Consider the following 25,734-nt stretch of genomic DNA (forward strand, 5'->3'; position numbering starts at 1 on the left):
ATGAAGGCTGAACTGGAAACTGGGCAGGTCTGCTGCCCTTCTCCAAATCACTCCCTGACAAGTGCCAACTGGGAGCATAAATCAATCCCGTTGAATACTGCCAGGGAAGGCTAATTAATCAATTGGTATAAATGGGTTCAGGGAAGAACTGTTCCTGGTAATTCATAATAGCAAATTCGGGAGGAACTTTACACAGAGAGTGGTTAGAATGTGGAACTCACTACCACAAGCAGTAGCTTAGAATAATAATATAGACACATTTAAGGGGAATTTAGATCAGTACATAAGGGAGAAAGAATAGAAAGAGATATGGTTAGATGAAGAGGAGATATGCATGGAGCATAAACACCAGCATGGAACAGTTGGGCTGAACGGCCTATCTCTATGCTGCAAGTTCTATGTAATATGTAATCTATCTAAAAGATGGGACTGGGGTGCATGGTGAGAAGGTGGGCAGGTTTGATCAGAACAATTTTCTCCAAGAATATCAGTCAGAGAAAGTCTAGTGAATCACAGAATCTTTAGTATGCAAAAGAAGTCAATCATTGAGTCTGCACTGGCTCTCTGAAAAAGCAATCTACCTAATCCCACTCCCCTGTCTTATCCGCATAACCTTGCACATTCTTTCTACTGATATGAACATAGGATCAGGAGTAGGCCATTCAGATCCTCAAACCAGTTTTGTCATTCAATTAGATCATGACTGATCTTCTACTCTAATGCCATTTTCCTGCACTATCCCAAAAACCCTTTATATTTTTAATATCCAGAAATCCATCATTCTCTAGTTTGAACATACTCAATGACTGGGCCTACACAGTTCTCTGTGTAAAGAATTCCAAAGGTTCACCACCCTCTGACTAAAGAAATTCCTCCTCATCTCAGTCCTGAATGGCCTGCCCCATGTTCTGAGACTGTGTCTCCTGGTTCTAGATCCCCCCCAGCCAAGGGAACCTTACTGCATCTATCCTAATGAGCCCTGTAAGAATTGTGAACATTGACCTTGATGACATTGGAATGCCTGTAGTGAAGAAGTTCTTAAGACCAGAATTCTTTGCAAACTTTTCCCTTATAGATAAGAGGTAATATTTCATGAAACTCACCAAGGTTCCTTCGACAGCACCTTTCAAACCCACGACCACAACCATCTAGAAGGACAAGGGCAGCAGATAGATGGGAACACCACCTGGAAGTTACCCTCCAACACACCATCCTGACTTGGAAATATATCGCCGTTCCTTCACTGTCACTGGGTCAAAATCCTGGAACTCCCTTCCTAACAGCACTGTGAGTGTACCTACACCACATGGCCTGCAGAAGGTCAAGTAGGCAGCTCTCCACCACCTTCTCAAGGGCAACTAGGGATAGGCAATAAATGCTGGCCCAGCCAGCGACGCCCACATCCCGTAAATTAATTTTTAAAATTTCATAACATGAAAAGGAGTGCTTGTTTTAATCCATCTTATGTCCTCCTTATAGGTGCGGGGGGGCTCCTTCCTAGAGTGCAAAGTTGTAAAATCTAAATACTGCTTTGCTATTTGGTCTTTTTCCTACCAAGCCCTAATAGGGGGTTGGTGACGGTGATTACAGTTCAATTGGTCCATGATCATGCTTGACAAGGTACTGTAGTGGTTTGCCATTGCTTTATGCATCATGACTGAGCAGGAAACACTCCCACTCTTACTGTGCCATCAGGCATGTTGAAAGAATTTACAGGTTTATAATCAACTTGTTTGGCCAGCTTATGAACAAACCTTCAACAGGCATGAAGGCCTGAATTGGGACTTAAAACCAGAGCATCAAGGCTAGATGCAGGGACACCACAAGACCACCTTACAAATGATTGAGTCATGTAATAGTAATTGTGATTAAGATCAGTTTAAATGGACACAATTTTTTAAAAAACTTATGCCTAAATGCTCTCTGTCCCTAGATTAAACAATGCTCCAGTGAGAGGCTTTGAAAAGGATGTTGGCAACAAAACAACTCTAAGGATCTTTTACCCGGAATCAGCAACTGAAGATCCCACTCTTGAAAACAATCTCGATACACTCTTTGTGCTTGTACCCTTTAAGACAGTTGACATTCACTGGTTAAAGGCGATCGTGTATAACGAAACAAAAGTAGGTATCCTGGATTGGAACTGTACTGATTCTCACCAGCCACATCCAGAGCGGAAGCCGTTCAGAATTACTCTGTGGTGCTTCTGCTCTCTGTTCACAAAGTGACTAAAAGTTGCATCCAAAAATTGGCACGCTAAAACCCTCACCCGACTGTTTCAGTGCCTTAGTTGCTGCATCATGAAATGGTGGGATGAATTTATACCCACTCATGCAATGAGATCCTGACTCAGTCACATTGGTAACTGGAGAACAAGTAATTCCCAGAGGAAGTAGGGCAGCAAACCAAGGCCCAGGAGATCCCATATCTCAGTGAGTATCACACTATATGGTTCTCTGTCATGTGAATGAAGACATAACCCAGTTTCATTCACTAGACGATCTCAGTAAGGATGATGGCGGAGGTGGGGGAAACAAATAATCCACCTCATTATTCCTGGGCTGATGGAGTGAAGATGTTTGGTTTCAATGGATCCCATAGGAAAAGGGCATCTTATCCATGGAACATTTGATCTCAGTATATTCCTGTCTCACTAATTTTTAACGATAAAATTGTCTAACATTTTAGGATGTCATTCAGCTTATTGTACTTGTGTTAGCTCCACATTGGAAAGATTTCCTCTAAACTGATTTTGTAATATCACAGCAGTATATGACAAAGGATACTATATGGTAGAGGACAGAAGAAGGACATTTGGTCCAATCTGCCTTTGTTGGCACTTAGGTGGAGCTATGCAATTAATCCTAATCCCCTGCTCATAGAAACATAGAAGCTTAGAAAAATAGGAGCAGGAGTAGGTCATTCAGCCCTTCGAGCCTGCTCCACCATTCTATATGATCATGGCTGATTCTCGATCTCAACGCCGTACTCCTGCACTCTCCCCATACCCCTTGATGCCTTTAGAGTCTAGAAATCTATCGATTTCTTTCTTAAGTATATTCAGTGACTTGGCCTCCACAGCCTTCTGTGGTAGAGAATTCCACAGGTTCACCACCCTCTGAGTGAAGATGTTTCTCTTCATCTCAGTCCTAAGTGGCCCGCCCATATCCTGAGACAGTAACCTCTTGTCTAGACCCCCCCAGCGACAGAAAACATCATCCCTGCATACTGTCTGTCCAGACTTGTCAGAAATTTATATGTTTCAATGAGATTCCCTCTGATTCTTCTAAACTCCAGTGAATACAGGCCTAGTCAGCCTAACTTCTCTCATACGACAATCCTGCCGTCCCAGGACTCAGCTGGTGAACCTTCGCTGCACTCCATCTATGGCAAGTATATCCTTTCTTAGGTAAGGAGACCAAAACTGCACACAATACTCCAGGTGTGGTCTCACCAAGGCCCTGTACAGCTGCAGTAAGACATCCTTGCTCCTGTACTCAAGTCCTCTCGCAATCAAGACCAACATACCATTTGCCTTCTTAACTGCTTGCTGCTCCTGCATTCTTGCTTTCAGTGATTGGTGAAGAAGGACACCCAGGTCCCTTTGTACATCAACATTTCCTAATCTATCATCATTTAAATAATACTCTGCTATTCTGTTTTTCCTACTGAAGTGGATAACTTCACAATTATCCACGTCATACTGCATCTGTCATGTATTTTCCCACTCATTCAACTTGTCTAAATCACATTGAAGCCTCTTAACATCCTCCTCACCACTCATATTCCCACCTAGTTTTGTGTTGTCAGCAAACTTGGAAATGTTACATTTGGTTCCCTCATCTATATCATTGATACATATTGTGAATAGCTGGGGCCCAAGCATTGATCCCTCTGGTACCCCAGTACCCACCACCTGCCATTCTGAGAAAGACTCATTTATTCCTACTCTGTTTCCTGTCTGCTAACCAATTCTCAATCCATGCCAATATATTACTCCCAATCCCATGTGCTTTAATTTTGCATACTAACCTTATGTGGGACATTATCAGAAGCTATCTGAAAATCCAAATACACCACATCCACTGGTTCTCCCTTATTTATTCTGCTAGTTACATCCTCAAAAAAACTCCAATAGATTTGTCAAACATGATTTCCCTTTCATAAATCCATGTTGACTTTGTCTAATCCTGTTGATATTTTCTAAGTGCCCTGTTATCACATCCTTTATAATAGACTCTAGCATTTTCCCTACTATTGATGTTAGGCTAACTGGTCTGTCATGTGCTGTTTTTCACCCCATCACTTGTTTTTTAAATAGTGGGGTTACATTTGCCTCCTCCAATCTGCTGGAGCTGTTCCAGTATCTACAGAATTTTGGAAGATGACAACCAATGCATCCACTATTTCCATGGCCACCTCCTTTAGTACCCTGGGATACAGATTATCAGGTCCTGGGGGTGTATCAGTTTTCAGTCCCATTAATTTCTCCAGCACAGCTTTTTTAGTAATACTAATTTCCTTCAATGACTCCTTCTCACTAGACATTTGGTTCCCTAGAATTTCTGGGAAGCTATGTGGTATTTCTGCAAAGCGATATGGTTGACTCTTAAATGCATTCTGAAATGGCCTCGCAAGACACTCAGTTGTATCAAACCGCTACAAAGGCGCAAAAAAAGACTGAAACCGGACGGGCCACCCGGCATCAACCTAGGCAGCGGAAAAGACAACAGCAATCTCAGCCTTGTTGACACTGCAAAGTCTCCCTTAATAACATCTGGGGCCAGTGCCAAAATTGGGAGAGACTAGTTGAGCATCAGCCTGACATAGTCATCCCCACGGAATCATACCTTACAGATAATGTCCCAGGCATCACCATCATCATCCCTGGGTATGTCCTGTCCCAGTGACAGAGCAGACCCTGCAGAGGTGGCGGCACAGTGGTACACACTCAGCGGGGTGTTGTCCTGGGAATCCTCAACATCAACTCCAGACCCCATGAAGTCTCATGGCATCAGATCAAACGTGGGCAAGGAAACCTCCTGTTGATTACTACGTACCGCAACCCTCCCCACCAACAACCCCCTCCCCTTCAGATTATGAATCAGTGCTCCTCCATGTTGAATACAACTTGGAGGAAACACTGAGGGTGGCACAGGCGCAGAATGTACTCTGGGTGGGGCACTTCGATGTCCATCACCAAGAGTGGCTCAGTAGCACCGCTACTGACCGAGCTGGTTGAGTCCTAAATGACATAGCTGCTAGACTGGGGTCTGCGGCAGGTAGTGAGAGAACCAACAAGATGGAAAAACATACTTGACCTCATCCTCACCTGCCTGCCACAGATGCATCTGCCCATGTGAGTACCGGTAGAAGTGACCACTGCACAGTCATTGTGGTGATGAAGTCCTGTCTTCACATTGAAGGATACCCTCCATCATGTTGTGTGGCACTACCACTATGCTAAATGAGAGAGACTTCGAACAGATCTAGCAACTCAAGACTCGGCATCCATGAGGCGCTGGGGACCATCAGCAGCAGCACAATTGTACTCGAACACAATCTATAATCTCATTGCCTGGCATATCCCAAACTCTACCATCACCATCAAGCCAGGGGATCAACCCTGGTTCAATGAAGAGTGCAGAAGAGCATGCCAGGACCAGCACCAGGCATACCTAAAAATGAGGTATCAACCTGGTGAAGCTATAAGACGGGACTACTTGCATACCAAACAGCATAAGCAGCAGGTGATAGACAGAGCTAAGCGATCCCACAACCAATGGATCAGATCTAAGCTCTGCAGTCCTGCCACATCCAGTTGTGAATGATAGTGGACAATTAAACAACTCACTGGAGGAGGAGGCTCCACAAATATCCCCATCCTCAATGATGGGGGAGCCCAGCACATCAGGGGACAATATAAGGCTGAAGCATTTGCTACAATATTCAACCAGAAGTGCTGAGTGCATGATCCATCTCAGCCTCCTCTGGAGGTATACAGTGTCCCAGATGACAGTCTTCAGCCAATTCGATTCACTCTATGTGATGTTAAGAAATGGCTGTAGGCACTGAATACTGCCTATGGACCCTGACAATATTCCAGCAATTGTACTGAGGACTTGTGCTCCGGAACTTGCCACGCGCCTAGCCAAGCTGTTCCAGTACAGCTACAATACTGGCATCTACCCGGCTATGAGGAAAATTGCCCAGCTATGTCCTATGAGCAAAAAGCAGTACCAATCCAACTCGGCCAATTACCGCCCCATCAGTCTACTCGCCATCATTAGTAAAGTAATGAAAGGGGTCATCAACAGTGCTATCAAGCGGCACTTGCTTAGCAATAACCTGCTCACTGACGCCCAGTTTGGGTTCCGCTAGGGCCACTCAGTTCCTCATTACAGCCTTGGCTCAAACATGGACAAAAGAGCTGAACTCCAGAGGGTGAGGTGAAAGTGACTGCCCTTGACATCAAGGCTGCATTAGACTAAGTGTGGCCTTGACATCCTTCCCAAAGTGTGGTGCCCGGAACTGAACACAATACTCCAGCTCAGACCCAGCCATTTTTTATTTATAAAGGTTTAAGCATGAATTCCTGGTTTTTGTACTCTACTCCTCCATTAAATGGCTAGTGCAGTTCTGTTTCTGGTCAATGGTAACCCCCAGGATGTTGATAGTGGGGATTTAGTGATGGTAATGCCATTGAACATCAAGGGGCAATGGTTGGATTCTCTCTTATTGGAGATGGTCATTGCCTGGCACTTGTGTGGGGCAAATGTTACTTGCCACTTGTCAGCACAAGCCTGGATATTGTCCAGTTCTTGCTGCATTTGGACATGGACTGCTTCAGTATCTGAGAAGTTGCGAATGGTGCTGAATATTGTACAATCATCAGTGAACATCCCCACTTCTGATCTTATGATGGAAGGAAGGTCATTGATGAAGCAGCTGAAGACATTTGGGCTGAGGACACTATCCTGAGGAACTCCTGCAGTGGTGTCCTGGAGCTGAGATGATTGACCTCCAGCAACCACAACCATCTTCCTTTGTGCTAGATATGATTCCAAACAGTGTAGAGATTTCTCCCAATTCCCATTGACTCGAGTTTTGCTAGGGCTCCTTGATGCCACACTCGGTCAAATGCTGCCTTGATGTCAAGGATGTCACTCCTCACCTCACCTCGGGAGTTCAGCTCTTTTGTCCTTGTTTGAACCAAGACTCTAATCAAGCCAGGAGCTGAGTGACCCTGGCAGAACCCAAACAGAGTGTCAGTGAGTAGGTTATTGCTAAGCAAGTGCCATTTGATAGCACTGTTGATGATCCCTTGCATCACTTTACTGATGATCTAGAGTAGACTGATCAGGTGGTAATTGGCCGGGCTGGATTTGTCCTGCTTTTTGTGTGCAGGACACACCCGGGTAAATTTCCACAATGCCAGGTAGATGCCAGTGTTGTAGCTATCCTGGAACAGCTTAGCTAGGGGCACAGCAGATTCTGGAGCACAGGTTTTCCGTACTATTGCCTGAATGTTATCAGGGCCCATAGACTTTGCAGTATCAAAGGGTCAAAGTCCTGGAACTCCTTTCCTAACAGCACTGTGGATGTGCCTACACCACATGTACTGCAACGGTTTAAGAGCAGCCCATCACCACCTTCTGAAGGGCAACTAAGAATGGGCAATAAATGCTGGCCCAGCCAGCGAAGCCCACATCCTGTGAATGAATTTTTTAAAATCCACTGCCTTCATCTATTTCTTGATATCATGTAGAGTAAATAGAATTGGCTGAAGACTGGTATATGTGATGCTGGGGACCTTTGGAGGAGGCTGAAATGCATCATCCATTCAGCACTTCTGGCTGAAGTTTGTAGCAAATGCTTCAGCCTTATTTTTTGCACTGATGTGCTGGGCTCCCCCACCATTGAGGATGAGGATATTTGTGGAGCCTCCTCCTCCAGTGAGTTGTTTAATTGTCCACCACCATTCACGACTGGATGCAGCAGGACTGCAGAGCTTAGATCTGATCCGTTGATTGTGAAATCACTTAGCTCCGTCTATCACTTGCTGCTTATGCTGTTAGGCCAAACAAGTCATCCTGTGTTATAGCTTCACCAGGTTGACACCTCATTTTTAGGCATGCCTGGTGCTGCTCCTGGTGCTGCCCTCCTGCACCCTTCAGTGAACCAGGCTTGATCCCCTGGCTTGGTGGAAATAGTAGAGTGGGGATATGCCAGGCTATGAGGTTACAGATTGTGGTTGAGTACAATTCTGCTGCTGCTGATGGCCCCCAGCGCCTCATAGATGCCCAGTCTTGAGTTCCTAGTTCTCTTCGAAATCGATCCCATTTAGCACAGTGGTAGTGCCACACAACACGATGGAGAGTGTCCACAACGTGAAGATGGGACTTCATCTCCACAAGGATTGTGCGGTTGTCACTCCTACCGTTACTGCAATGAACAGATGTATCTGCGACAGCCAGTTTGGTGAGGATGAGGTCAAGCATGTTTTTCCTTCTTGTTGATTCCCTCACCACCTGCCGCAGACCAAATCTAGAAGCTATATCCTTTAAGACTCGGCCAGCTCGGTCCATGGTGGTTCTACCGAGCCACTCTTGGCAATGGACATTCAAACCCACCACCCAGAGTACATTCTGTGCCCTTGCCACCTCAGTGCTTCCTCTAAGTTGTGTTCAACATGGAGGAGCACTGATTCATCAGCTGGTGGGTGCAGTACATGGTAATCAATAGGTTGGTTGACCTGATACCGTGAGACTTCATGGGGGCTGGAGTCAATGTTGAGGACGCCTAGGGCAACTCCCTCCCGACTGTATACCACTGTGCCGCCACCTCTACTGGGCCTGTCCTGCTGGTGGGACAGGACATACCCAGGGATGATGATGGTGGTGTCTGGGACATTATCTGTAAGGTATAACTCCGTGAGGATGACTATGTCAAGCTGTTGCTTCAATAGTCTGTGAGACAGCTCTCCCCGGAGGACTTTTCAGAGTCGACAGGCCTGGGTTTGTCGTTGTCGTTGTCGTTTATAGTACCTAGGTCGATGCTGGGTCGCCTGTCCGGTGCCTACGACCACCAGAAGGGGTTGAGGCAAATAGCCTAGATGTTTTTGAAGAAACCCAGAAGAGTACATGCAAGGAAAGGGAATAGAAAGATATGCTGAAAGGCTGGGATGAGGTCGAAGGAATGAGTGGAGACTTGTCTGGCACATAAACACTAGCACAGGCTAGTGGGACTGAATGTCCTATTTCTGTTCTGTATATCCTGTGCAATTTTATATAATTCAATAGGGCAGACGCAGAGGAATGATTTTCTCTGGAGGGGAATCCAGAACAAAGGCAACAATACTAAAATTAGAGGTAGACCATTTAGGAGTGAAAACAGGAAGAACTCTTTCACACAAGAGGATAATAGCATTCCGGAATTCTCTCTACCCCAAAAGGCTGTGAATGCTGCATCAATTGAAATGTTCAAAGCTGAAACCAGTCGATTTGTAGTAGCTAACGGTATCCAAGGGCATGGAGCTAATCCTCTGTTTCCTACTGAAACAAAGTTGACCCTATGAGGCTCTTCTCATTACATAGATTTATTAGACATAGGGCAGAAATTTTCGCTCTAGTGGGCAGGCGCGTGCCCAACCCGCTCAAGCGTGAAATGACGCACATTGACGTCGGCCGAGCTTGCCGACATCAACACGCAGTTGCAATTAAAAAGCCTGTTAAGGCCATTAAGTGATCAATTAAATTAAACTTTTTGCTGCCCGTCCAACCTTACGGTTGGCGGGCAGGCGAAAAGGCCAAGCGGTCCATGCACTTTTTTGGAAATCTCATCCACGGGCAGGATGAGGTTTCCAAAAGCAAATAAAAATAAAATTTCAATTTAAACTTTTCATTAATAACATGTTCCCGCTCATGTGACAGAGTCGCATGAGGGAACATGTTTCATCACATTTTTAAAAATTATTATTTTTCATATCTCTCCATCCCCTTGAGGCAGCTCCGTGCCTCAGGGAGAATATGCAGCGCTCACTCGCGCGCATGCATGAAGTTCGCACTCGGCCCATTCACCCTTTCCCCACCCACACAGGTAGCACTCGGCGCTGCCACTCATGTTGCACACAGGGTGGGAACTTAACTGGCCCACCAGTGTGAAATCACGGTTCAGTGCCAATCATGGGCAGCGGCCGGCTTCCCAACCGCCCCCTGCCCACCCCCGCCAACCACCCCTGCCAAGGGTAAAATTCTGCCCATAGATTCTCATTAAACAGATTTCTCAGTTATTGTTCATTTTAGATCATGCCTCCAACATCTTTCTCTTTTTCTCTCCCTTCATTAAAGATTTTACTTCAGGGCCTCAAACCATCTCAATAACTTGAGCTTCCATTTATCGGGAAGATTTTCCTTTTCCTGCTCTGTTGTATAAAATTGCCTGTGCAGAATACATAAATGAAAATAATGGCGCATATTTAATATTCCAGTGGATACTCCACCCACCCTCACCGCCACCACACCAACAACCACCCCCACCACCCCAAAACTACCAACTCCCTTTTCATTTGTTTAAATGGATGAAGTGTGGGAAGGAGAGATGGTGCTTGATGCCACCATGTGTGCCCCACATCCACTTATCCTCTGTGCCAGCTCAGATATTTTCCACCAGGACATTTTAGTTGCCCGCTGAAGGCCGCCCGTGCAGCCTGAGCATGTGCAGCATCCTTACCTTCCCAGGGTACAGCAGTGACGTTTACTCAGCCCAGCTGACAGTGCGCTCTGTATAATTATTCATGTAGCCGGGATCTTTCCAAACTCGGAAAGTAGCATTATTCCAGGAGTCAGTTCTGTCAGGTTCCTGCTCCATAATGCTGCTAAACTGAAGGGTAGCCTTCCCCTTGCTGCACCCCCCACAGCATATTTTATAGCAACTTATTGTCTGTCGTCACATTTAAAATGTTGATTAGGAATAAAAATTAACCTAAAAAGGAGTGAAGGGGCCAAATTGGATACTCCTGAAACTGGGGCCAAGATTGTGATGCTCGATTACCCTGTGCCCAATCAAAGTGAAATAGGCACCATGCAAACTTCATGCTGCCCACTCATTTTCATGGTTGTGGTATGCAGCCCAGAGCTGAACACACTGTTGAGTGGCTGCACACCTCACCAGGGGAACCAAGTTCATGCCAGGCTGAAATTAACCTGCATCACTTATAGCCAAACTGCACACTGTTAAACGGGTGATGAATTCTGGCTGCACCAGGCGTTGAACCTGCTTGGACAACATTCAGAAAAGAAATGATATGGTGCATCAGGCCAGAGAGTGCACCCCAGGACTTTCAAATGTTGCTCGGCAGTTACTGGTGCAGGAGGTGGACTGGGCGAGAGAGATTCTCTTCCCTCAGGAAACCAGAGTGGCCCTCCAGGCAAGGGCTCAGAAACAGTGGGAGCAAGTGACCGTTGCAGTCCGGAGATGTGGATGCAGTGCTGCAAGAAGCCTAATAACATTAAACAAGTGGTCAAGGTTAGTAAAGGCGTCAGACATTTCCATTTCACACCCGCACAGAATCTTCATCCTATACAAACACAGAGGCCTGAATTTTCATTGCCAAGTCAGAAGTGCAGAGTGGGGAAAATTCCCGTCTCTGCAAACTCAACTTGGGAGAAAATGCCCCGCTTCCAATTTTTGTTCTGGGGGAGGGGAAGAGGGGCTGTTAACTGGAGTCAGAGCTGCCGTCTCCATTAACAGTGTGGAGGCAGACTATGTGAAAGACCAGCCATTGTGCTCTGGGGCCTGTAAGAAAAACAAAGCAAAAGACAGCCCCCTTGACCTCACCCCTCAATTCCCTCAGCCCATCCATGCCAACTCATGCCCATCTCATGCCTCCCCACCTACTTCCAATGCCTATCATACTCCCCATGCTGACCTACGCCTTTCTACTCACCTCCCCATGGCCCTTTTATAGTCCCTATACCAACCTACAACCCTTTAACCACCCTGACCCCATCGGCCCTTTTATAGCCCCTGTGCAAATTTAGTGCCAACTGATGTTAATCCATGCCTCCCACCTACCACCCTTTGCCCTGACATTCTTCATAGCTTCTCACCCAGTATCCCCCATAGCAGACCTCAGATGAGATGAAATAAAAAATGTTCTAAGTGTCTGTTGATGGCTTCACTATTTAAAAAAAACATTCTCTTTAATAAAAACTCATTCACTACATTTAAATCCCTTCAACTATTTAGTCCTTTATAAAAACAAAACTTGTATTCTAGCCACACATCACACATGAAAACTTCTTGGAGCTGTCAATCAAACTGTGAACTGACAAGCACTGTGATAATGTGAAATCAGTCTTGCCACTTAAGCCCTCTCGCTTATGTCAACAGGCAGACTGCAATAGCAAACACTGGTTTCTTTTTGAACTGCAGATTTTTTAAAAAAAATTTAAAGGACAGGAGATGTAAATTCCTTGACATCTTGACATCTAGCATGGATAGAAGATTGGCTGTCTGGCAGGAGGTAGAGAGTGGGGATAAGGGGGTCCTTCTCAGGATGGCGGCCGGTGACTAGTGGAGTTCCGCAGGAGTCAGTGTTGGAACCACAACTTTTCACTTTATACATTAATAGTCTAGATGAAGGAACTGAGAGCATCCTGGCTAAGTTTGCAGATGATACAAAGATAGGTGGAGGGACAGGTAGTATTGAGGAGGTGGGGAGGCTGCAGAAGGATTTGGACAGGTTAGGAGAATGGGCAAAGAAGTGGCAGATGGAATACAACGTGGGGAAGTGTGAGGTCATGCACTTTGGTAGGAAGAATAGAGGCATAGACTATTTTCTAAATGGGGAGAGAATTCAGAAGTCTGGAGTGCAAAGGGACTTGGGGGAGTCCTAGTCCAGGATTTTCTTAAGGTTAACTTGCAGGTTGAGTCGGTAGTTAGGAAGGCAAATGCAATGTTGGCAGTTATTTCGAGAGGACTAGAATATAAAAGCAGGGATGTGCTGCTGAGCCTTTATAAGGCTCTGGTCAGACCACATTTAGAATATTGTGAGCAATTTTGGGCCCCGTATCTCAGGGAGGATGTGCTGGCCCTGGAGAGGGTCCAGAAGAGGTTCACGAGAATGATCCCAGGAATGAAAGGTTTAACATATGAGGAACGTTTGAGGACTCTGGGTCTATACTCGATGGAGTGTAGAAGGATGTGGGGGGATCTGATTGAAACTTACAGAATACTGAAAGGCCTGGATAGAGTGGACGTGGGGAAGATGTTTCCATTAGTAGGAGAGACTAGGACCCGAGGGCACAGCCTCAGAGTAAAGAGAAGACCTTTTAGAACAGAGATGAGGAGAAACTTCTTTAGCCAGAGAGTGGTGAATCTATGGAATTCATTGCCACAGAAGGCTGTGGAGGCCAGGTCATTGAGTGTATTTAAGACAGAGATAGATAGGTTCTTGATGGGTAAGGGGATCAAAGGTCATGGGGAGAAGGCGGGAGAATGGGGTTGAGAAACTTATCAGCCATGATTGAATGGCGGAGCAGACTCGATGGGCCGAATGGCCTAATTTCTGCTCCTATGTCTTATGGTCTTATGGTCTTGACAGTCCCAATGAGCTCAATAGATCCAATGAATATGACATGTCCATTGAGTTTGCCCATTTTTTATACACATTCTTGTCTACTTTTAACAACCCCATAGGGCACTTGACCTCTCCCAAAGGGTACTTGACCTCTCCCAGGGACCAATAGGTCCCTGGACCTATTAAAAAAAAAGTACCTAATCTCTCCAAAAGGTTGCCCTACCTCTTCAAAGAACTCAGGTAGGTTTAGACTTTCTCCTGGAACTGTAAAGCCCACAGTTGTGTTTTGGACATCCCACTGCTTAATATTATATCAGTTTGAATGTGCAGCTGTCCTGTGAAGCACAGATGTGCATATTAGATCCTGTCCCTAATCCACCCCCATAGTGAGAATGGTGGGTGCCGTCTTCAGAGGTGGGACTTCCAGAATCAGGGCTCCAACACCCTTTGCCCTGACATTCTTCATAGCTAAGGGGCTAAGCAGGAGACCTCCTCCGTCATTACAAAAATTCAGACCAGAAATTTCTGTTATATATCCACACAGCCATTGCAACTGTACAGAAACATAGGACCAAATTTTCGTTCCCAAATCAGGAACACAGAGTTGGGGAAATTCCGACTCACACACTTGGGAGAAAGTGCCCTGGATTTTTGGATTTTCATTCCGGAGGGGTGGGGGGTGGGTGGGAGAGGAGGGGATGGTGGCGGTGGGCCAGGTGTTAATAGGAGTCAGACCCGCTGCCCCGCAGAAAACAGTGTGAAGGCAATTACAGGGGGTACTGGGTGCTGAAGTGAGCTGTTTAAAAGGCTCGCCTCCGTGCTCTGGGACTTGTTCCCGGTTGCAATGAAAACAGGAAAGCAACAAACAGCCCTCTAGCCCTCACCCCTTACACCACCCACCTCTACACACTCCCTATGGCTCCTCATATCCTCAGTGCTGATTTATAGTCCTCTATCCAGCCCCATGGCCCTTTATAGCCCCAATACTGACAATGCTCCTCTCCCCATGCCCATGGTCTTTTGTAGCCCCTATGCCAACTTAGTGTCAACTCATGCCAACCCAGGACCCCACTCGTCCCCATGGTGCATTGTAGCCCATGTCAACATAGTGCCAACTTATGTCAACCTATGCTCTCCCACCCACAAGCCTTATACCCTCCATACCAACTCAACCAGTGCCCACCATGGGCAGCCCTCAGGAGCTATGGTGAGCAGAAATAAAATAAAGCTCTAAATGTCTATTGCCCCTTAAAAAAGACTCTAGCCTGAATTTCAGTGTGATAAAGAGGGCTAGGGCTAGGTTTAACCAAAATGGTGCCAGACCCCTTTTTCTGGAACCCAGCACCCACCATTTTCACTGAAGGGTAAGGGAGGCGTGTATTTTGCACATCTGTGGTTCACAGAGGCCACTGCACATGTAAAAGTGCAGCTGCCTTCAAACAGACCCGATTTTCATTAGTGTGTTGTCCAAAACACGACTTGTGGGCTTTATGCTTTTCAGGAGAAAGTCTAAACTTTTAGGAGTTCTTTGGAGAGGTAGGGTTCTCTTTTGGATAGATCTAGGGATATCTTTGGGAGAGGTAAGGTGTCCTGTGGGAGAGGTCAAATGCCCTTTCGGTGAGATTATTTGCCATTTGGGATTGTGAAAAGTAGAAATGTGCATGTAGTAAACTCACTGGAACTATCAAGCTGTCAAGGCATTTAAATCTACCCTTTAAATTAAAAAGAAGCAAAAAACAGAGTGCAGTTTTTTTTAAAATCAGTGCTTGCTATTTCGCTCTGTCTACCTGAGAGTTATCATAATAGGATTTGTGCTGTGTTACAACCTTTGCTGATGTCAATACTAGACGTCAGATCCCAGTGTGAAACCTGGCTTGATAGACTATAACCTTTATTTTAGAAATCATGGAGGGTCGTTACTGAACAGATTTGCAGGGGTCTGCTAGTGTACTTTTAACACAAAGAATAAAATCAAAAATGAACTATATTACACTAGACAAAAAGGGTGTAAAGATTTCATTACAAACCCCAGTAAATGATTCAAATCACACTATTTCTTCATCTCAGCTATACCTTTACAGATTCAAGCAAATTCACGAAGACAAAATCTATCTTATGCTCTAATATTCAGGGTAAGTATGTGGTACATGTATACTGACAAGCGAACAGTGGTCAGACAACATAAATCCAAAACAAGTGACAGAGGCCACCAAGGCAGATTCTGTGGGTTTCTCAACAACCCACCTAGATGCTTGTTACACTGGGAGGAAACTGGTCTCACTGAAACTCTGGGCGGAATTTTCCGTGCCCGCTGGCAGTGGGCGTGGTAGGTGGCGTGAGTGGCCAATATGGCGTGATCAGTTTCAAGGCGATGGGAAGGCAGGTCTTGATCGTCCGCTCAGCCACCGACGGCGGGCCGCGTTTCCCACCATCGGTCATCGGGAACCTCATTGTAATACATCAGCATGTCATTATCAGGCCAGCCCGCCAGGATCTTGCACCCCCGCTGGATTGTCCGTCCAGGTCAGTGGGAAGCTTGCTGACGTGTTTCACAACAGCACAGAGACGATGTGCACTTGGCAGCCTGCCCTTTGTGGGGAGCTGGAGGTGAGTGAACAGCATCGTTCTGCAGCACTCGCCAGGGTCGCCTGTCACTTTGCAGGCTTCAGGGGCGCTGGGCGGGGGTTGGGGGGGCTGTTGAGGTTAAGTGCCACCCTGCCTCGGAGGTGACCTTTGAGGGTGAGGAGGAGTGGGGGCCAAGGGCAGCCTTGCCTCAGAGGCAGCTTGTTAGGTTGAGGCGGGCTGGGGGAAGGTGCAGGCCTTCCTCTGAGGCGACTGGTGGCGGGGTGCGGGGGGGTCGCTAGTGGTTAAGAGCAGCCCTGCCGTTGAATATAGTGCACAAGCATTTAGTGTGGGGTGGGGGGGGTGGGGAGTGGTGATAGGGTGGGTGAGGGAAGTGGCCACGCATTCGGGGAACCTATAGAGAGTGACTATTCTTCTGCAACTGAGACAGTTCAGGCACAGCCACGTTGATATGATTAGGATCCAGCTCATAGCCTAGCCCACTCAAGCAACGCAGAAACACCAAAGTGCCACCAAGGTTTCCAGAGCTGCTCCCCGCAACCCCCACACCCCACCCCTGGCACAGACTGCAAGTTCATGAGCACTTTAGTGGACTGCAGAGCAGTTGGACTGCACACGTTGTACAATCTCCTCGCTAAAACTGACACTGGAACAGTCACTGCTGGAGGCCCTCACAGCCTCTTGCAATGTCAGCATCCCGGTTTGGAACAGTGTCCCCCATGGTTCTAGCTAACAGGGCAGCCATGCAGCGGACTAATCTCCGGCCATCCAAATGGTGATCGGCACTCTCCGGTAAGTGTTAAAGGGTCGTCACAATGAACCACGACAGGTTCTTAGTACACCCATGCTAACAACATGTCTCCTTCTTTCATCCTGCAGCAGGACAACATCAGGATCATGGGTCCTGGTGAACTAGCTGTATGCCTGATGGCCTTCAGAGCGTGAAGGCGATGGGGGAGAGAGTGGCTGAGGATCCTGGCTGTGCAGAGGCAGGAGTAGCAACCTCAGGAAGAAGGGGTGGCTGGGGCTCCCACACAAGCTGCCAGAAGCGACACCAAGCCATCACTGGTTGGCACCTTGCGACACCCAGACATCACCTTTCATTCCTGCAGATGACTGAGAACCGGTGTCGCTGAAGACTGCGAATGTCTAGGGAACTGGTCGGTCATGTCTGCCAGTTACTGCAGGATTTAGTGCCACAGGGACATGGAGGGCATCCACTGCCAGTGGCTGTGAAAGCAACTGCGGTGCTCAATTTCTCTGCTAGTGGCTCCTTTCAGGGCTCCACAGATGACCTCTGTGGGATCTCTCAAGCCTCCACCCACAAAGACATCCATGAGGTCACGGATGCCATCTTTGAGAGGGCACACAACTTCGTGCATTTTGCCCAGGACCAGGACAGCCAGGATGCAAGAATGATTGTATTCACCCAGACCTTGGGTTCCCCACAGGTTCAGGGTGCAATGGACTGCACTCATGTGGCACTCAGATCTCCATCGCAACACACGGTGGACTACATCAGCCACAAGGGGTTCCACTCACTGAATGTGCAGCTGCTGTGCGACCACCACAAACGCATCCTGCAGAAGTGCGCACGGTTTCCAGGAAGTGTGCACGACTCCTACACCCTCAGTCAGTCACAGATCCCTGGAGTCTTCTAGGGTCCACAGAAGCTGCAAGCTTGGCTCCTCTGGGACAAGGGCTACCCGCAGAGGCCGTGACTGATGACATCCTCAGAGTGCAGCAGAGCGACAGTACAATGAGGCTCATGCTGCAGCTCACACTTTGGTGTGATGCGGAAGATGATGTTCTGGTGCCTGGACCGGTCTGGTGGAGCCCTGCAATACAATCCACAGAGGGTGTCACGCATCGTTGTTGTCGTCTGCTGTGCCCTTTACAACCAGGCACTGCAATGGGGAGATGGGCTGGCTGGAGAGGAGATGGATGAGCTGCATGTCTCCTCCGATGAGAAGGATGTCAACGGGGATGAGGCTGAGGGGGTCCTCGGAGGCAACGATGATGAGGATAAGGCCCTCACACTAGCTAGATGAGGCAGGTGCACTTGGGGGGCCTTCATAGCTGCTAGATTTGTGGAGGATGATGACGACATGCAGTGAGGTGACCCCATAGTTCCTCACATCACATTTGTGAACGTTTGTATCCAGTCTGGCTTATGTCAGCGCAAATACCCTCTGTGAGAATGCTCCTGTCACGGAGATGTGGTGGAGGCCCTAATAGTCGCTCGATTGCAGGAGGATGATGACAACATACAGTGAGGACACTCCATAAATCTTCACATAGCAGTTGAGAATGTCTGACTCCTGTCTGGCCGAGGGCAGCTCGCTTGATAGCCATGATCAGGGTCATATCAAAGAGACACAGCCATGAAACTTTAGAAGCATCTGATCCTTTGTCTGCCTTCAGGAGCTGGAGCACAGCATCAGTGGTCACAGATGCTGGTGTGATGGGGGCCAGCCCCACCTTAAAGATGCTAAGAGCGCACAGAGAGGATGAGAGAACTCTGTGGCGCCTGCCCACTACATTCTGGCAGCAATGACCAGCACTGCCGAGGTGCAGGCATCAGTAATGTTTCTAGGGAGTGTGAGGCTGGACCATCACTTTGGTTTGAAGGCCGCACAGAGCACAGGGAAGAGGCCCTGGACTGAGACACCTGCCTTTATCTTGTGCAGAAAGGTTTCACATCTGAGTGACAAGAACACTGCTCATCAGAACAAGGAGCCATAGGCAGGGAGACATTCTTGGGAGTTTATTGACATTTGTGAACAGTATGTAGAAGTGATTAACACCTGTGGCCAGGCTGTGCAGCTAATTCTCCTTCACTTTCCTAACTCTGCTGCTACGTCTTAGTGCTCCCCGGACATCCACAGCAGAGGTGGAGGCAGCCTGCTGACTGCGACGCCCTGTCTGTGATGACCTTGGTGGGCGTCCTCTGGAGGGCCGAGACCTGAAGGGCCCCGGCCTGCTTTCAGGGTCCTGCTGTGTGGCAGTAGCACCCACCTTGGCCTGTGGAGCTGGAGCTGTTGAGGTCACAGGAAGAGGGGAGTTGGATTGGCCGGACACTCTCGGAGTCACCTGGATGGATGGGCCCGGAGCGTGCAGGTGTGGATCCTCCTCCCTATGGGTGCTCGGGGGGGCCCCAGGCTGACTCCTTGAGATGCAGGGGTAGCTGGAGTGAGATCGAGTTCCCCAGCACCCCTCTCACGCACACGCTGTTGGAGGCTAACTTTGGCATCATTGATGGAGTTGAGCCCACGCTGCAGTGCAGGAGCTAAGTCCTGGACCAGGGCCTCCTTGGCAGCCACCATCTTACCACTGTTGACCTCAGTGCATTGACATGCCGGCACTATCACCTCAGGCTGAAGGCAGACGGACTCCTCCATTGTGCCTTGCAATCTGAGGAGTGTGGCGAATATCCCTTCCTGATGTTCCCGAGTTTGCCTTTGCAGCTCCAGCAACTGTGACATGACCGAGTCCAGAGGCTCATCATCTGACTCGGACTCAGCAGATTTCTGGCCTCCAGCATCCTTCGAGTGACGGAAACCTGTGAAGTCCCTGCTGCTGCCTGCTGGGGATCAGACAGTGCGATGTGCTCACCGGATTGTGATCCTGGGGCTACTCTAAAGCTAGATCCCACCGAGTTGTGTGTCTCTGCACTGGTGGAAGGCATGGGTGAGCGCTGTGACGGGACTTCAGGGAGGGTGCCTCCAGATTCCCGTTCAGAGGTTTCTTTGGGGCTTGATTAGAGGCTCTGGGTCATAGACTCTGTCGGCTGTTTGGCAGATGTGCCCGCGAAAGCAAGGGGAGAAAATTAATGCATGGCAGTGCCCTATGAAAGAGGACACATCACTCACAGCATGGTTATCTGAAGAATGTTGAACTGCTGGATCCTCACTTGTTAGAGCAGCACTGACCTCACCGTCAGCACAGGGCTGGCCCAATCCTCACCGGCCAGCTGCATAGCTCTGCTTTCAAAGTCCGTGAGGACCTTGATTTCGGGCATTCCGCCACTGCTTTGCGACCTCTCTCTTGTTGTGTGCCACTTCTCCTGCACAGATAGAGATAGAAAAAGTGTAAGCGGGATGCCTGCCAGGCCAGGTGATAAATGTGCCTGGCCTGTGTGGGTGGTGAGTGGTCCCATGGACAGGATAAGGACAATGACAGTGAGCATGAGAGAGTGAATGGTGATGTCCCTTGAACTGACCCTGTCAATGTGTACTAAGCTTGTGAGTGTGTGAGTTGAGAATGATCAGATGGGTGACTTACCCTAGCGGAACAGAGGAGATCATTCATCCTCTTGTGGCACTGCGTGGCTGCCCTCTTCTGAAGGGCTTTGGCACTGACCACTGCTACCACCACCTCCCGAGCCAGATTGGTCATGATGCTACCCATCCTGGGCCAGAGCGGGGGTACAGGACATCCCAGCAGGCCTCCACAGCATCCAGCAGTTGCTCGAGGGACCCATGATTAAACCGGGGGCTGCAGTATTCTTCCCTTTGTGGGCCATGTCTCCCGGGCAGCAGTGGTGAGCTGGAAGCGCTGAGTGCTATGCTTGCAGCTGGCCTTTAAACACAGCACCCGGCGTGATGCAATGGCAGGGTGATGGCGGGCAGGCGAATGAGGAGCCCACCTCCATCGAAACAGCATGTTTCCCGGGAGTGCATAAATAATGAGATGGGCTTGTGATGATACAGCGTGAAAACCCACCAGCGCCGTTGGTGGGCAGCACGCCGTTTTACCTGCCGCTGTCGCACTTAGTTCAAATTTGGGAAAATTCCGCCCTCCATCTTTGTCACAAGGGCTTCCAATCTCCACGCTCGACGAACTCGCCTTGGAATCCTCTCCAAACGTCATTTCCACTCGAATGGCTTCAACCAGGATTCACCTCCATGGCTTCAATCTCACCTTTCAATGTTCCTTTACCCTTCTCTGTGTACGCTCAAGCTTCACCTTCCAAGCACACTTACAGATATTCGGCCGTGCTAAGCAGAACACCACTGCTCCAAAGGCCTACAGTAAGGACTCACCAACCTTCAGCTGCCTCCTTGGATCTTCTGGCTTCTCTCGAGCCCACTTTACTCAAGTCTGCTCCTCACAGCTTTCTTTTCAACTTGGAGCTAATTGCTCTGCTCCTTTCTCTCAATTTTGTTCGACAGGATCTATTTCTGATCTCTGTCCTTGTCCTTAATCTAGGACTGTCTTCAGGGATCTGTTTCTGATTCCTGTCTTAGTCCCTGCCTGGGATCTTCTGTCAGTTCACAGTTTGATTGGCAGCTCCAAGTGGTTATGAAGTCTTTAATCTAGGGCTATGCTTGTTTTTAACAAGGGATTAAATTGTTGAAGGCATTTAAATGTAGTGAATGGGTTTTTATCAATGAGAGTGTTTTTCTTTTAAATAATGAAGTCACAATAGATACTGAAAGCTTTATTTTAGTTCATCTCATCATGGGTCTTGAGGTCTGCCAATGGTGGATACTGGTTAAGTTGGCATGGAGGGTGTCAGGGCTTGGTGTTGGTACCAAGTTGGCATGGGGGCTATAAAGGGCCATGGGAGTAAGTTGCATAGGTTGCAATGGAATGTGTGAGAGCCATGGGGAGTAGGTGGTGGAGCATTAGGTGGCATGGTCTGGCATGATTTGGCATGGGGAGTGTGTGTAGAGGGTGAGGGGGTGTGAGGGCCAGGGCTAGAGGGCTTTTTTTTGCTTTATTCTCTTCCTAATAAGTATTGGAGCACTGAGGCCTGCCTTTCACACAGACCGCCCCCGCACCCAACAGGCCCAGTGGCTACCTCTATACTGTTTTTGGGGCAGTGGGCCCAATGCCCGTTAATATTCGCCTCCTCCCGCCAACAACCTCCCGAACAAAAATCTAACCATCCGGGACACTTTCTCCTGAGCCAGGTTTGCGGAGTCAGGAATTTTCCTGACTCTGCACTCCCAACTTTAAAGTGAAAACCCAAGCTTCTCAGTCATAAAAACCCATTCAAAGCATTTAAATTTCTTCAAGTATTTAATCCCCGAAAAATCAAACATTTCCTTCAATATTTGATCCCTTGTAAAAACAAACATTCCCTTCAGGTACTTAATCCCTTATGAAAACAAATGTTTGTATACACAGTCCTACGTCAAAGACTTTGGCCCAGATTTTCACTACAATGGAGAGGCTCTCCATCATGGTGAAAATCCCGGAAATGGCCGAAAATCCTAAATTCCATCCCAGAACATGGCATTTCCTATTCTTGCGGGGGTGGGAGTGGAGTCAAGCCAGGGTTCATGCATGCATGGGTCATGGAGGCAATTGACCATTTACATCATAACCTGCTTCCAATGAAGTGGGATTTTGGTAAGAGTGTGAAAGCCGGAGTGTGCAGATTAGACTAGGTAAGAGCTTGTCTGAACTTGGGGGATTAATTTGGATAGTCAGGGTATCCCTTGTATAGGTAAAGTACCCCTTTCGATCTGGTCCACTTGGAACTGTTAGTCAAACTGTGAATTTACATTCCCCCACTTTGATGATAGATTGTAGAATCAGTCATGCAGTACTAATCCTATAATGAAAACCCTTAGGCTATGTCAACAGGCAGCCAGTGATATTGCCAGGAGCCGCAGTAGGCTGATTATTTTTTAATTTACAGGGTTTGGGGATTTACATGTCGTAGCAAATTGACATTTTCCACTGAGCTTATCCGCATTTTACGCTATTCATGTCTATTCTTAACAATCCCAAAGGGCATCTGACTTCTCTTTAAGGTCAGCTTACCTCTCCCAAAGGTCACTTTATCTCACCCAAAGGGATGCCTGGACCTCTCCAAAAGGGTACACTGTGGATTGGATTTTCACTTGCAGAGTTGGGACAGTCCCAGGCCGCTCGAGCCTGACTCAAGAAAAAGTGCCCCAGAGGTTGGGATTTTTGTTCCAGGGTGATGGGGTTTTCTGAGAGTCAGGCCGGGCGACCCTGGAATGAGTGCAGAGGCTGTCGTGTGTGGAGACGGGCTGACCAGAAGGCCAGCCTGTGTGCTCCAGCGCTTTGTCAAAATTTGGGGGAAAAACGAAAAACATCACTCTAGCCTCACCCCTCCCCACACACTCCCCATGCCCAACCCATGCCAAATCATGCCCCCCATCTACCACCCCATAACCTATGATGGAGTGCGACTTGACAGAGTGAGCAGCTGGGAGTCTGGTGAGTGAGGAATTTTAAGAGTTAATCTTTTTCTAAAAATCTCATTTTGCATTAAGCATTTAACTAAAATTTGTTGTTTCAGTTAAGTGTAATTCTCTTCCAGTCTTAAGCAGGGATAAAGAAGCTCTCTACTAGAGAGCAGCTGTAGTTAGTTAGTTAGGTAACTAGTTTAATCTGGTTTCTGCAGCTGCAGCAGAGCTGACTCATCTCTGAGTCTGATGTAGTATAAATGCAGGGGTTCTCAGTGCAACATGTAGTACAGGGAAAGAAGTTCATTGGTGATTCACTGGGACTTATTCTACTTATTCTATCTATAATAAATAGTTTGCTAAGTTATGACAGGGAAGCTTGGTCAAGTGGAATGTGCATCCTGTGGCATGTGGGAAGTCATGTTTGCAACATGTGTCCCAAACACACACATCTACAGGAAGTGTCACCAGCTGCAGAAGCTTGAGCTCCCATTTTCGGAACTTGAGTGGCAGCTGGAGTCATTTTGGTACATCTGCAAGGCAAAGAACTACATGGATAACATGTTTAGGGTGGTGGTTACACTGCAGCTTAGGAGCGTGAAGGCAAAGAGGGAATGGATGACTGCCAGGCAGTCTAAGAGAACCAGGCAGGTACTGCAGGAGCCCCCTGTGTCGATCTTGCACACTAACTGGTTTTCAATCTTGCATACTGATGGAGTTCAGCAGGACCCAAGTCCATGGCACGATGGATGGTTCAGCTGCACAGCAGGGGAGAATGAAGAGCAGAAGATCAATAGTGACAAGGGATTCATTAGTTAGGGGAACAGACAGGCATTTTTGTGACTGTGGATATGACTCTAGAATGGTATGTTGCCTCCCTGGTGCCAGGGTCAAGGATATCACACAGTGACTGCATGACATTGTTCCAGAAGAGGGTGAACAGCCAAAGATCGTGGCCCATATTGGTACCATTGACATAGGTAGGAATAGGGACGAGGTCCTCAAAATGGATTTTAAGGAGTTAGGAAAAAAATTAAACAGCAAGATCTCAATAGCAGTCACCTCAGGATTACTCCCAAAGCAACATTATGTTTTATATTTATTCAAGGGTTGTGGGCTTTACTGGCTTTTCCAACATTTATTGCTCATTCCTGGTTGCCCTTGAGAAGATGGTGGTGAACTGTCTTCTTGAAGTCCATATGGTGTAGGTACGGGGAGAGAGTTCCAAGATTTTCACCCAGCGACAGTGAAGGAATGGCAATATATTTCCAAGACAAGATGGTGAATGGCTTGGAGGGGAACTTCCAGGTGGTAGTGTTCCCATGACTCAGCTGCCTTTGTCTTTCTAGATGGTAGTGGTCATGGGTTTGGAAGGTGCTGTCTAAGGAGCCTTGGTGATCTTATAGATGGTATACACTGCTGTTACTGTGCATCAGTGGTGGAGGGAGTGAATGTTTGTAGATGTGATGCCAATCATGCGGGCTGCTTTATCCTGGATGGTGTCAAGCTTCTTCTGTGTTATGGGAGATGCACTCATCCAGGGAAGTGGAGAGTATTCCATCACACTCCTGACTTGGGCCTTGTCGATGGTGGACAGGCTTTGGGGAATCAGGAGGTGGGTACTCGTTGCAGAATTCCTAGCCTCTGACCTGCTCTTGTAGCCATAATATTTATATGACTAGTCCAGTTCAGTTTCTGGTCAATAGAAACCCCTAGGATGTTGATAGTGGGGGATTCAGTGATGGTAATGTCATTGAACATCAAGGGACAATGGTTGGATTCTCTCTTGTTGGAGATGGTCATTGCCTGACACTTGTGTGGTGTGAATGTTACTTGTCACTTGTCAGCCCAAGCCTGGATATTGTCCAGCTCTTGCTGCATTTGGACATGGACGGCTTCAGTATCTGAGGATTTGTGAATTGTGTTGAACATTGTGCAGTCATCAGCGAACATTCCCACTTCTGACCTTATGATGGAAGGAAGGTCATTGATGAAGCAGCTGAAAATGGTTTGGCCGAGGACACTACCCTGAGGAACTCCTGCAGTGATGCCCTGGAGCTGAGATGATTGACCTCCAACAACCACAACCATCTTCCTTTGTGCTAAGTATGACTCCAACCAGCAGAGAACTTTCCCCCTGATTCCTATTGACTCCGGTTTTGCTAGGACTCCTTGATGTCACAGTTGGTCAAATGCGGCTTTGATGTCAAGAGCAGTCACTCTCACCTCACCTTCGGAGTTCAGCTCTTTTGTCCATGTTTGAACAAAGGCTGTAATGAGATCAGGAGCTGAGTGGCCCTGGCGGAACCAAAACAGGTCATCATTGAGTAGGCTATTGCTAAGCAAATGCTGCTTGATAGTACTGTTGATGACCTCTTCCATTACCTTACTGATGATCGA

The 25,734-nt window shown here is 47.6% G+C and overlaps 1 protein-coding gene across 1 annotated transcript in view; it reads left to right on the top strand.

Annotated features, from left to right (window-relative positions):
* The window catches only part of LOC144691533 (CMP-N-acetylneuraminate-beta-galactosamide-alpha-2,3-sialyltransferase 4-like), a 64,856-nt gene that overhangs the window by 12,039 nt on the left and 27,083 nt on the right, over positions 1–25,734 (top strand). The window contains exon 3 of the mRNA XM_078559702.1: positions 1,934–2,123. Within this exon, the coding sequence (XP_078415828.1) occupies positions 1,934–2,123 (190 nt within the window). The remainder of the gene's footprint in view (positions 1–1,933; positions 2,124–25,734) is intronic.

This window comes from Cetorhinus maximus, chromosome 2 (genome assembly GCF_964194155.1).
Source record: "Cetorhinus maximus chromosome 2, sCetMax3.hap1.1, whole genome shotgun sequence".
NCBI classification, from domain to species: Eukaryota; Metazoa; Chordata; class Chondrichthyes; order Lamniformes; family Cetorhinidae; genus Cetorhinus; species Cetorhinus maximus.